The 12,569-nt window shown below is 42.3% G+C and overlaps 1 protein-coding gene across 3 annotated transcripts in view; it reads right to left on the bottom strand.

Annotated features, from left to right (window-relative positions):
* The window catches only part of dennd1b (DENN/MADD domain containing 1B), a 122,838-nt gene extending 110,269 nt beyond the window's left edge, over window positions 1–12,569 (bottom strand). The window contains exons 1-2 of one of the 3 annotated variants that reach the window (XM_074668005.1): window positions 12,247–12,569; window positions 11,615–11,679 (exon numbers count right to left, since the gene is read on the bottom strand). In XM_074668005.1, coding sequence (XP_074524106.1) covers window positions 11,615–11,679; window positions 12,247–12,263 — 82 coding nt within the window. In that variant the 5' untranslated portion in view covers window positions 12,264–12,569. The remainder of the gene's footprint in view (window positions 1–11,614; window positions 11,680–12,246) is intronic. The other 2 variants (XM_074668004.1, XM_074668006.1) reach the window with 2 other exon arrangements.

Genomic DNA, 12,569 nt, shown 5'->3' with positions numbered 1-12,569 from the left:
TACAAAAGCTAAAAAGTATCTGTTAAGGTTTTTGTCATACAGAATGAAGACAATTAAAGGGGACATATCATGCTTGTTTCTCCTTTTCACTATGCCAGACTAGGATGCCTGTAGAGCATTTCTGCCCTCAGTACAAGTCATTTAGTTCCTTCATTGCCCCACAATAGTGTTCTCAATATCCTCGGTTTAGGCCATTCTGAAGATCTCGTTGAAACGCTGAGAATGACCTCCAGTAACCTCGCAAGATCACAGCCCTTTGTGTTCTGACTGGTCAGTTCTATCAGAGGGGCGGAGGGGGTCGAGCCAGGGGGCGGTTTTTGCAGCATGGCAGTATTTACAAAATCGCCATATTGGATGGGGCAGACTGAGCGAGTTTGCTGTTTGCCAAACTTCACTGTAAGGCATTGATAGCACTAATAAAATGGCAGAGTGTAGGATACGTCCTTTTGTATTGGACCCCAAGTCAGACCCGGCGGTTCTGCAGCTCAGGAGGAAGAAAATCCACCTCAACATCATCTCAGGGCGCTTCAGTGTGGTGAGTCAAACCAGTACTGTAACATGTGTAGTTTATACGTGGAATAGGCAGACTTTACCAATAAACTATTTCTAGAACAGGGCTCCATCCTGCTCCTTCACTTTTCTCTGTCTGTTTTATCCATCATGCTGAAAGTGTAGTCTAAAGATCGCCTCTACCGTCAGTTCGTCACTATGTTATTACCACAGCATTAATGTGGTCCAGGTTCACAGTGCATATCAGAACAAGCATGCAAATATCACAGTCTCACAAGGCTTACAACGTCTGCTAAAACAACAGTGTTTTAACTGCTAACTCACCATGTAAAGCCGAGCTGCTCTACACCCACAAAGTCCCTGCATCTAAGGGGGGATACTCCTCTCTTCCGCTCTTGGTAGGTGTATCAGTCAGTGGCGGTTGTGTGACTAACTGACATCACAGAGGAGGAGCTGCTTTATCAGATTACTCCAATAAAAAGAAAGGTACCTCGTGTCGTCACGACAGTCGAAATCTCGCGGCCAAATGTCAATGACCTATTTTCAGAGGCATCAAATCTCATTCTAGGATATCAGAAAAAATACAATATCTCATTTTTTGAAAATTCAGGGGGTGTAAGGTCTTGTTTTCAAATTTATTATATTATATGTAAGTATCAAATCAGGGATCAACATGATATGTCCCCTTTAATGACTGATTTGTAAATGTAGAGAAAAGGGGGCGTCCCAGTGACATTGAAGCTGTGTTGCACTTTCAAATTAAAAGCATGTGACTCAAAAATTTCAAAATTATAATAGTTTTCTCCTGTGTTCTTTTTTTTTTTTTGGGGGGGGGGGGGGGGGGGGGGGCTCCAATATTAGGGGGGAAACGTACCACCCATTCCCCTGGTTCCTATGCCTTAGGGTGTATGTACAGTTTTGGCTGTATATGCTTCTGCCATCAAGGATCATGCTTTGACATGATACATGTAGGAAAGCTCAGCTCTGAGATGAAACTGCCAGTCACTGGAAGATAAATACAGCTGGACATCATCCTAGCCTTTGCTTCGTGCTTTTTATTTTTAAACACGTAAAATTCCCACAGCTGTCTGCAGCATAACTTAAGAGTGGTCACAGGGGAATAAATTCATCCGCCATCGCACAAGACGCAGAGCTCATGCACACAAACACAAAAAAGAAACACATGCCACTGACAACAACGCTGTGAGGCTGCAAGTGAAGGTGATGTGATGAAACTCCTCTGCATTCATCAGATTCATCTCATTTTAAATCATTGATCGGGTCCCTACTTTTTCCCACTTCTTCTGCCTTGGAAAGGGGAAGTCTAAAAATAGCCTGTGAGCGTCAGTGCCTAGAAGTCTTTCCATGTTCTCCCAGTCTGGCAGCATTAGTGAATTCAGATGAGCCTCCTGCAGCTCTCACAGCCTCTGTGTCTCATTCTCATGCAGTCACACAACCATGCACAGGCATATACACAACCCCATATATGCACAGCATACACTGAAACATGTACTCGCTATCACACACACACAAATGACAGTTTGCCCCTGGAGTTTCAGTGCAGCATCAGTGAGTGTGAAAGCTCAGCCAGAAACCTCCAACGTGTCTCACCTTTCAGTTTATTCACTCCTGCCATCAGCAGATCCGCCACTCGCTTCCCCCATCTCCCTCTCCCTCTCCTTCCCCCAGCACTATTTCATTTTACCCTTCGTCTACATGCTTTGGCTAACAATACCTCACGCTCTGATGAAAAAGTCCACTCACAGCTTTTCTAAAAGTGGATGTGTGTCTGTGTTTGTAAAACAGGTCACAGAGCACCACCTCAAAAGTCCCACTGACCTGTTCCCTCTCTCGTATCTTCCTGTAGGGCCCGTCTGTCCCTGTCATAGCGAGTAATAGTCAAAAAAGAGCGCGAGAAGAATCGCACCTTGTTCGTGATGGTGCAAAAAATGTGTGATCACGCTGAGGAAAGGCTGATATGAGAAAAAACGAATGGGACCAGAGATGGGGAAATGAGGATAAGTGAAAAAGGCAAATATTCCTGGGAAGAATAAATAAACAGGGACAGAGGCTGTAATTTGAAACCCTGTTATCTGAACAATAAAGCAAACATGCACATTTATAATTCTTTTCACACAATGTTAAATGACCTTGGATAGAAAAAGGGGAAATCAAAGTTGAAATGTAAAATTGTCTTTTTTGGTCAAGACACAAACTGCCAAAACCCAAAGACTGCAATGACATCCTGTCTTTGGTTTTGGATTTTATAAACAGAAAAAAATCCAACTGACATGAATTTGAAAGTCATTTGTTTTTTATTGGAGACGCACTATACTTTGAACCAAGACAGGCCACAGCCATGTTAAGTCAACACGGCAAACCTCTCTTTTAAATGAGAAAGGAGCTGGCGCTAAACTCCGTAAGCAGCGGGCCACGACACACTTAGTGAATGGATGAGTGACTGCGTTCAGGGAGCTACAAATGACTCACAACAGCAACAAAAGGACAAGGCTGGAGAGCGCTGTGAGGAGCAGAAGGCTGGCCAACTCTGGACTCCCAGTGAAGTCATATAGTTGTTCTTGTAGCGGTGTTGAGAAGCCCAAAGATGGTGTTCACTATGCCGGATATGACAACTCAAACTGACATCGAGCTGATCTCAAACTTTGCAAAGAGGCATGTCACAGATAAAGGAGCATGTAGGGATGCATCCAGGTCCCAATCAAGGGGCAAAATCCAGTTAGTAAAAATGAAGCCTACGCGGAAAGGCTAAAAGTTGCCATTTATCGAGAATCCACTTGAGGCTGGCTGCGGAAAGACCACAAGTCACATACACACCCAACTATAAAAACAGACTTTTACGGCATTAAAAAGCAGTTTTTCAGCCTGGTTCAAACCAGGTTCTAAAACGCTGATTTCACTATCGACACACACTGTACGGTGAGTGAATTTTTTTCTAACTCGGCAGTTTAGAAGTTATTAGGGTTGTTTGATTGTCCAATCAGAGGCTGGCACCCTGTAGCTGCTGGAAAGGAAACTCACAGCCAGTGTCATAGCAAATGTGGCTGCGTCCGCGGATTGGCTTCATTTCACAGTTTCAGGAACAGGCGGATGACATCACAGATGCTACGTCCATGTTTTACACAGTCTATGGTCCCAATACTGAAACAGATCTAACAATACTGACCCTGATCCAGTTCAATGTCAGTAATCATTTTGCCATTTCTTCACTTTAATATGAGAATTAGAAAAAGAATGATGAACTGGCAACCACATGATTTTCTAACTTGAGTTGAATACATGAGCTCCATTAGTCCATTCCCCACTGTAATCCAGCTCAGCTTTTTGAATGTGTATCACAGCAATACAGGATCCAATCGGATTTGTGCATCCTAAAGGTTAGGTGAAGAACACCAAACCCTTTTTTTTCAACCAGGATTTAAAATACGTTCAAATGAAAAAAAAAACAGGTGTTTCAAATGTGCTCCACTGGCGTTTTCTTGGCCTTCAGCCTCAAGTGGACACTCAGAGAACTGCAGTGTTCCACACAGTTTCCAACACCATAGGTCATTGCCTGATCTGGAGTCAAAATCTAATCTGCACCAAAATAAACCCTGTTTCTAATGTTGAGCCAATTTTTAGCTTGCAAAGAAACAGTTCCCTTTATCGTTTTATGCATAATGTGATGTAATGTGACGTAATCCTTACACACAAATCCAAAAAGCTTAATTCACCTCAAATGCATACCTTTGGATGCCTCAGCTCAGCAGTCTTGTGTCTTTACACTTCACACAAATTCAGTGATCTCTAGTCAGATGACACAGTTTTACAAACACTGCTCACTGCATCAGTTTAGCTGTACCTACTAAATTTTCACTTTTTCAGTGTGTCATGCCATGAAAAATTAATCAATCCTGATAACTCAGGGGATAAAAAGAGGGGTGGGATATTTTAAGTTCATACACATTATGTCCATCACCCAACCATGGAAGAGAAGTCAAGAGACTTCCTCTGTCAGCTGCAGAGGAACCAGTTCAGAGAAAACAAAAGCACATTGGAGATCTGATTCAGTTTGTAAGAGCCAATTTAACAAAGTCATATGGGTGAGACAAAAGACAAAGGCAGAAGGGCTGTGAGATAAACAAAAGTGTGAGACCCTGGGGTCCTCTCAGGAGTGTGAGTGGAGGAGTGTGGCCTCTCTAATGACCAATCAACACCCTCCTTGCTGCCATGGCATCTGTTAGTACTCCAATGGCCTCCCGTCTGAGTGTGAGCCCACCATGAACTCGACACGCAGCCGGAATCCAATCAGACGGCAGATCCGGCAAAGCTCGGGTCAAGGAGCAATTCTGACATTTTGCAGAATGTCAACGTTCAACCTTTTGTAAAAGTTCTAATACACGGGAGTTTTGCTCTGCAGATACGGAGGGAAACAGGAAGAGGTAAAAGCCAAAGGAAAAAAATAGAGCATCACAGAGCTGCTGGAGGGGGCTATGGCAGAGAAAGAAGCAGATAGATGACTAACTACAGAACAGCAGATGACACTTTAAGACCTCCAGGTCTCAGCAAAATGTTCTGAGAATAAAGAACAAAAGTTACTTTTCATAGTTGGACAAAGTAAAGCTATGAGGCCACATGAATCAAAGGGGGAAATGTGTCGACTCTATGTTTTTGCTTTTTGGTTTTACCTTTCCGTGTATGTGAAGGAGGAGCCAAAACCTATGCAAGAGCAGTTATATTTTGACAGCTAAACCACCTGCAGCATTTTTGTTTTTATTTCTCAACGCCAGCAAGGAGTTATCTTTATTTTTTTTAAAGGTGACTACTGATCTCTTATCTCTGACTAAAACAAAAAACATGCACAGAAGTTAAGACTGACAGACACAAACATGATAGAAACAAGAGAACAGTGTTTCTTGATCCACCCTTCATGGCTGTAGGGTGTTACATGTTGTGTACGTCACAAAGAATGCCAGCCGACAGTAAAGCACAGAAATATCAAAATCATTTAGTTGGCTTAGATTTTAAACTCACCTGACCTGCAAGTCTGAACTCAGAGGGAAATGCTGTAAAAGAAAGCAGTGCAGACTACACAGGCTGTGAACTCCAAACCTCTGAGCCCAAAGTGCATAAAAAGATGCATGCACTGAGTTTTTCATTTTTAAAACTATAAATCTTCTCCCTAATTGCAGCATAAATGTGGCAATAAAGCTGATATGCTGATCTGTTAAGTTTATTGCTTTGTTACTGGCAACAATCTGGCTGCAGGGAGCGGGCGAGGACAGGTAGCATCTGTCCCCACCTACCGCCTTGGCAGCGTTAGCGTCATCTGCTAGCTTTGGCAGCATCTTGGAAGCACATCAATATGGCTTTATGTAGCCAGGGCCGCTAGTAGCTAGCATGCCAGTCACGCTCCCAGGCAACGCTCGCTCGCAGCCTGAGCATCCACAGAGCACCGAGCCAACAGAGCTAAGCGGAACTGAGCTCGAGCTGAACAGGGAGGCCAGGTCTCCGTGGACCTGCATGAGGAAAAAGGGCCAGTGTCTGTCATCTCTCCACACATCCACAGTTAGAAGTGTGGGGCTGAGTCCAGATATGAAACCTGCCATCATTATTGCTGTGAGCTTTATTTTCTTGTTTTTTTCCCCAGCAACACTTGTGTTGTGGAATGCTGACGCTCTCATCTACTGAGAGCATTGTAACTGTATACTGTACAAATATGTAAGGTGAAGGACTTTTCTGTTCTTACCTGCACCACTGATGTTCTGTTGTTACCACAAGTGTTTGCCAAAAAAACAGGAAAATCAAACTGACCCCTGGGAGTTCTGATGGGCCCTCACCCAACGAGAACAAATTCAGAACACTGGCAGAGGAATGTACTCTAAATGACTAGCACCGAGCGAAACAGTAACAAACAATTAAACAAAAACTCCAGTATGAATACATGTGAATGTCATTTGCTGTTAAACCTCAGCAAGGCCGTGACAAAGGTCATAAAACGACAAAGTCTGTCAGTGGGTCTAGCTGCACTGCCTTTTTTGCTTTCTCATTACACTCTTCAGAGTCTAATGAGAGCTCGCTAATAGTGGCTCACTCCCGTCATATCTATACAGTGTGAGCAACAACAAAACACAAATCATTTATTTGAAGGCACTATAAGGAGTTTTGGAGATTTTTTGCCTTTAATTGGAGAGGATAGGACGGTGGATAGAGTAGGAAACAGGGTGAGAGTGGGGAATGACATGACCAGACCACAGGTTGGACTCAAACCCAGGCCAGCAACTTGAGGGTGAACCTCATGGGGTGCAACCCAGACCACTAGGCCATCTGCATCAGAGTTTTAACTGTTTTTTTTAAATTGTCTGACCCTGACAGCAACAAGATTGGTTATTACTTCTCACTGAAGCTACCCTTTGACTGTGGCTCTATTTTGATCTCCAATGGTTAAGTTTGACTGTTAAGTTAGTGAGCAGGAGGATTTTTTTTTCTCTTAAGATAATTTTCTTTAATAATTTTTTTTTTTGTGGCTGATATTTCTACAGAATTAGTAAAAACTTAGTTTTTCATTGAAGTACAGCTATAGATAGTGAATGCCACAACCTGGGCTTTGCTCAGTAAAAGAGGTTTATTGTAGGATCCAATTCTTCCTTGGGGTAGTCAGCTAATTCTATAGAAGGCTCTCAAATGTGGAGCTCATTGCCCAAAAAAATATATTGCAAGATTTAAAGACCCCAAAGACATTAAAGCTGGTCTACAGCATAACCAGAGCATTTTAAAATATTTGATTGAGATCTATAACGGTATCTTGAAATTTTATGTTTATCTGTATTGTACTGTAAAGTTGTTTTTCTACCTCAGATCTTGTTGTACACATTTTAATGTAATCTTGATATCTTACCTTCTTTTAGGTTTCAGTGTACTAAGGTCAAACAAGGGACATGTGTTGGAAACTAGCTATCGCTATGATATCTGTTTATGAAACATCAGTAACAGCTGTCAGAAATAGATGGAAGTTGTACGCTACAATTTTTATTGTCCCTGTCAAATTCACCTATGTCTTGTAGCCACACACATTTGGTAGCAAAATTTTATACTTTTCCAAAAATGCACTTAAAGAAAACATCTGAGAGAAGACAGGGAGCTCAAACTTCAGGATGCACTCGAAGACAAGTGAGATGCTTCAGTGAAGCTGCTATAACTGTTTATTAACAGTAGTGTTATCATCTACAGTTACTCAACCACTGGGTCTGAAGATGTTTGATTTGTTAAATTCTGGCAAATAGCAGCTGGGTACAGTTATTTTTGATTCTACCCCAGCTGATTCCATATTAAGAGAGGCGTGGTGCGTATTTACGCAGAGCGCTGACTGATCATTTTAATCATTTTAATCCCCAGACATGCTAACAGGATCCATCAGAATCCAGCGTGAATAAATAAGGTGTGTTCTCTGCCTTATTGAAAAGTATGACTCAAGCTAACTTTGTTTGAAGTAGGATGAAGTAAAAAAGGCGGGCCTGAAGCCTCTTTGCAGACAGCTAGAAGGTGTCTACCTATCAGTCAATTTAGCCATGCTATTTGTTAGGCAGAACTGCTGAGTTAAATTCAGCAAAAGCAAGTAATAAAAAATTCAACTAGAGTAAGGAATAAGCTATTTAGAAGAAAACTTGGATTTTTTGACCAGGCTTTATTTTTCCTTAAAGATTATTCCTTTTTGAATCGGTGTGTATGTTGTTTCCCCAAATGGACACTCAATGAACAGCAGTTTTAAAGACTTTGGCACAGTCAATGTTTCCCCTTGGTTTACAGCCTTGGGAGGGCGGTGATGTTGTCAGCAGTGGGGGGGTGTGAGCGCAGGACAGTGAGTGTTGCATCCTCACAGAGAAGGTGCTGGAAAATGTTTCTTGTGGTGGTTTTCCAGCTCTCTGTCTGCTATACGGCATGTGCTTGTCTGTTTGTGTAAATTTGTGCTTGTGTTTGTCTGTGAACTTCGCTGTGCACAAAACAGCGCGAATAGAAATGTGAGTGCGACAATGTACAATTGACATCCCCTTATGTATATTAGATCAATTACATAAGGCTATTTAATCTGTTAAATTCATAAACAAGGTATAGACCTTATCTATTAGAGAGGTAATTCTAAATCACTTCTGCTGTGATCTGGTGCTATATGAAAAATAAAATTAACTCAACTTCCAGGAGGGGCAGGTTCCTCCTTCTGGGGGGTGGGTCTTAATTTTTTAAAACCTCAGGTTGCCTCTTTGTTTCATGCAGCTGCTCAGTGTACCTCAATTGCAAGTGGGTGAGCCAGTTTGACTACATGAAAAAACACAGTTGATAACTTCAGCTTGGGCCAGGTCAAACTCTGATAAGCCATAAAGGCAAGAAACACCTTTTACCCTGCTGTTCATGGTGTTACACCATGCCAGCATCACTGGTTTAGATAAAAGCATTTCTACATACATGGCTTAGTTATCTCAGCACAGTCTACGCTTTCTCTGTTGTTGAATTTCCTCAGTGATTAATTACTTATTCATTTTTAGTCACCAAACATGCGTAGGCTTCGACAAATGAAGGTGCGGACAGAAGCTTTGCAGTATTTTCAAGTCCAAATGTTAACTTTATAATGAGTAAGTCATCTATTCTGAGACCATCGGTTTGAAAAGGTCACAACTTAATAAAAAGAACACCCTACTGCAGGCCTGTCTGCAAACACGTGGGTGTCATCTGCACACAGCACTGAATACTTAAGGTGTGAAACCCACTTCACACAGGAAGTTGAGGGACAGGTGTTATGACCATCTATAAAGGGCTCTGTTATTTTCGTCTAACTAACAGCATGAGCTCCTCTGCCGTTTGATCCTGACTACTATTAACAAAGGAAACTGCCCTCCACACTAAAATGCTATCATGTCAGGCTGCTGCACATGGATCTAGTTTCAAACCAGCAGGACCAGGATGTGGTGAGAGTGGCATAACAGCAGTGCAGCATCAGCAAAAAAAAAAAAAAAACCTGCACACACACACACATACACACGGAGCTTTCCAGTCAGTCAAAGAGGAAACCCTTTCAGTCACCGTACAGCATGCTAATGCAAAGTGAAGTGTGCACAACAACTGAACTGCAGCCAAAATCAATCTAAAATTACACTTTATATTCCCCTAACTGTGAGAAGACATGAGAAATACAAGCAGGCTGAAACCTTCCACCACTTCTCCAAATGCTCTGATTTTTTTACACCATGTTGCTATGACAATTTAATTATAGTCTATCGTGGCTGTCTATTGTTTGTTTGTCTCTGTGAGGCAGTGGGAAGATAATGTGTTAATGTGAAGTGATGCTTTTTGGCCCACTACCTAAATGTTTGGCTGCAGGAGAAACAGCTCTAGTCTGTGGTGAGTGGTTGTGCTGGCCAAAGCAGCCCTGATATGAGTCATTGCATTTAACCCTTTCAGCTCATTATAAAGCAAGAAGATGGATGCCTGAATTCACATATGTCAGGTACAGTTTTAGGGGTGAACACAAGCATGAAATTAATGACAGAGGTGCAAAGAAAACCGTGTTTTCAGCAGACATTTGTGAAAAATTAGAATTAGATTCGATACAGAAGTCAGCTGGCGCCAAGTCAAAGAAAAGGAAACTGATCAGCTTCAGAGAGAAGTGGTTCATTCCTCTTATGGTTATCTGAAACTACTCCTCTAAAAAACAGTCCACCACAAATGTTACCTCTGCTGGCAGACAGAATACAGGTCTACCATAACAGGGACTTTCTTATATTCAATCAGCGCGCAGCATGGGGCAGAAGGAGAGCACTTTGCAGCAATGACTGTACAGAATGTGAATGTTCCATTTGACCTGAGGGCTGTGCACACGTTGCTCCGTAGCAGTGCTCCAGGGAGCAAGAGTCCGGATATGAGTCTGACCCTGGATCATACGTGGGGGGAAGTCAGTTATTATAGCGCAGGCCGATGGTTTATGAGTTGGGTTTAAAATCCAATATCAGAAACTACATCCAAGGACAACTTTTCAGTCTAGTCTGGTTAGCTCAGCAGCTGCACGGGTGAAAACGTCCACATAACACCTCCTTAACGTCAAAACTGAGTGGGCAAAAGAAGACAGCTGGTGTAATGTGCAGTGAAAATGTTTTTACATGATATTTGACTTGTGGCTGACACAAGATATTGATGTGAAATACATAGGAGAATATTTTCCCCATATTCATAAAGGTAGAATGTGTTCTTCACAGGCTGCAGTCATTTCCTGGGACAGTCCGTATGCTTTTCATCCACTGGAATGTTTGACCACCTCAAACAGCAGAACGGTTAATGCTGCTTGCTGACCCAAGGGTGAACTTTCTCAAACAACGTGTTCACCTATGGACCTATGGTCAAAAAGCAGCTGACCATGTTACTGCTGACCTTCTCTACTCTATAGGGTCTCTACAGCACACACAATATGACACCACAGACATAATGATTGCTTTCATTGTTGAAGCCTGGACTAGTCATGCAGTGTTGTTTGGTGACGCTCGCTGTCGGACTTAGAATACTTTGTGCATTTGGTAAACACAGCTGCCAGTGTTACATGACACCTTGGCTGTGCAGCCTTATTATTACTGTAATTACACGACAAACTGTCATCATCAGCAAAAACACAACTTAAACAGGGATACATACACAGAAACATTTCCTCATGATGAACAGTATGGCCCATGTGAGATCATTTCATGTAAAATGTAGTTTTGCCTGATAGTGACTGCTCAGGCTCTCTTATGTTAACTAAAATGAAGTTTCAGCAGTAATAGATGCAAAAGTTAAAAAAATATGAAAGGATTTATTCAGTCCTGTATCAAATAATGCGCTAAATGTCATCTGATGTCATCTTCAAACTCCCTAAAAAATCAGTGTCTTTAAAGGACATGCATTGTCTGAATTGCAGTCCTAATCCAAAGATGATCATTAATAAAGACCATATTAGTTTATTTTTCAACTGGCAGATTATTCCTTAATGTGAATAATATGTGTGTGAATAAATTGCTTTGTTTGAATTTTCAATTACAAGCATTATACAGATTGACAGTTATAACAACAGAAATAGTTATACACATACCTTCATTTTCAGATGTAGGGCATGCCACCTGTACAACCAGATCAAATGTTCTGTCTGGATTTTCCCTGAGGAAAGAAAAAAAGTATTCACTGATGGGGGGTTAAGGGCAGCTTTATTATACACTATCAAGGGCAACAAGTGTTAAATCCACATCAGCAGCTGTGTTGGATGCTATATTACGCATATCAGTATAATATTCGTAATCGTATCTGTCCCACTTTAAGGGAGTCACTGTGTCAATAGCCAAGTATGTCAATAACTTGCAGGTTAGCAGAAGCTGACAGTGCTGTAATGATACGGTTTCCTCTCTCTGACAATATGTGGACACACTTAGGTCACAGGACTCGGTCACTCGGTGTCGTGTCCACATATAACCTATTTAAAGCTGCCTGCTTGGCTAGTGGAGCTGCTAATTGCTGGTCAGCTAGTAGACAGAGCAACAGACTGACCCAAATGCTGTCGAGCCAGCTGGCCTGGCTGTTAAATCCACTGCTGGAGATGGCTCACATTACGCCAGACATACCTCCGCATATCACGTTAAGCGACGAGTTGACGCGTCAACGTGTGAAGCACACGTTAGCTGTTAGCTCGACATCTCTGGATAATTACGAGACAAAACTCAGGGGTCTTACTTTATTCTGCTGTCCATGTTTTAGCTACAACATCGCGACAACTCAGTGCTGTCGGCGGCTCTGCTGCTCTGCTGGCTGTCCGGGTTTATTCCCCTCTCGTCCTTCCTCAGTCCCAACCGTTACTCCTCCTGTTTTATCTGATACCGGTCGAAAACTGCTGCGGCTGCATGCTTATAGGTGGGATAGTGGTAGTAGTCTCCGCCGTCTTGCTGCCGTTAATATATCTTGAATGCCCAGCTCAGCAGCACCGTGCTATTTCCCACAACAAACACCACTCCAGGAAGTGCTGTCAAAGATTTGGTGACGTCAGCGCGTTGGATGAG

Source organism: Halichoeres trimaculatus, unplaced genomic scaffold (assembly GCF_033239565.1).
Source record: "Halichoeres trimaculatus isolate MK-OKI-2021-1 unplaced genomic scaffold, fHalTri1.1 fHalTri1_scaffold_4, whole genome shotgun sequence".
NCBI lineage: Eukaryota > Metazoa > Chordata > Actinopteri > Labriformes > Labridae > Halichoeres > Halichoeres trimaculatus.
The sequence above is the reverse complement of the archived record's forward strand: the minus strand, read 5'-3'. Positions and strand labels throughout refer to the sequence as shown.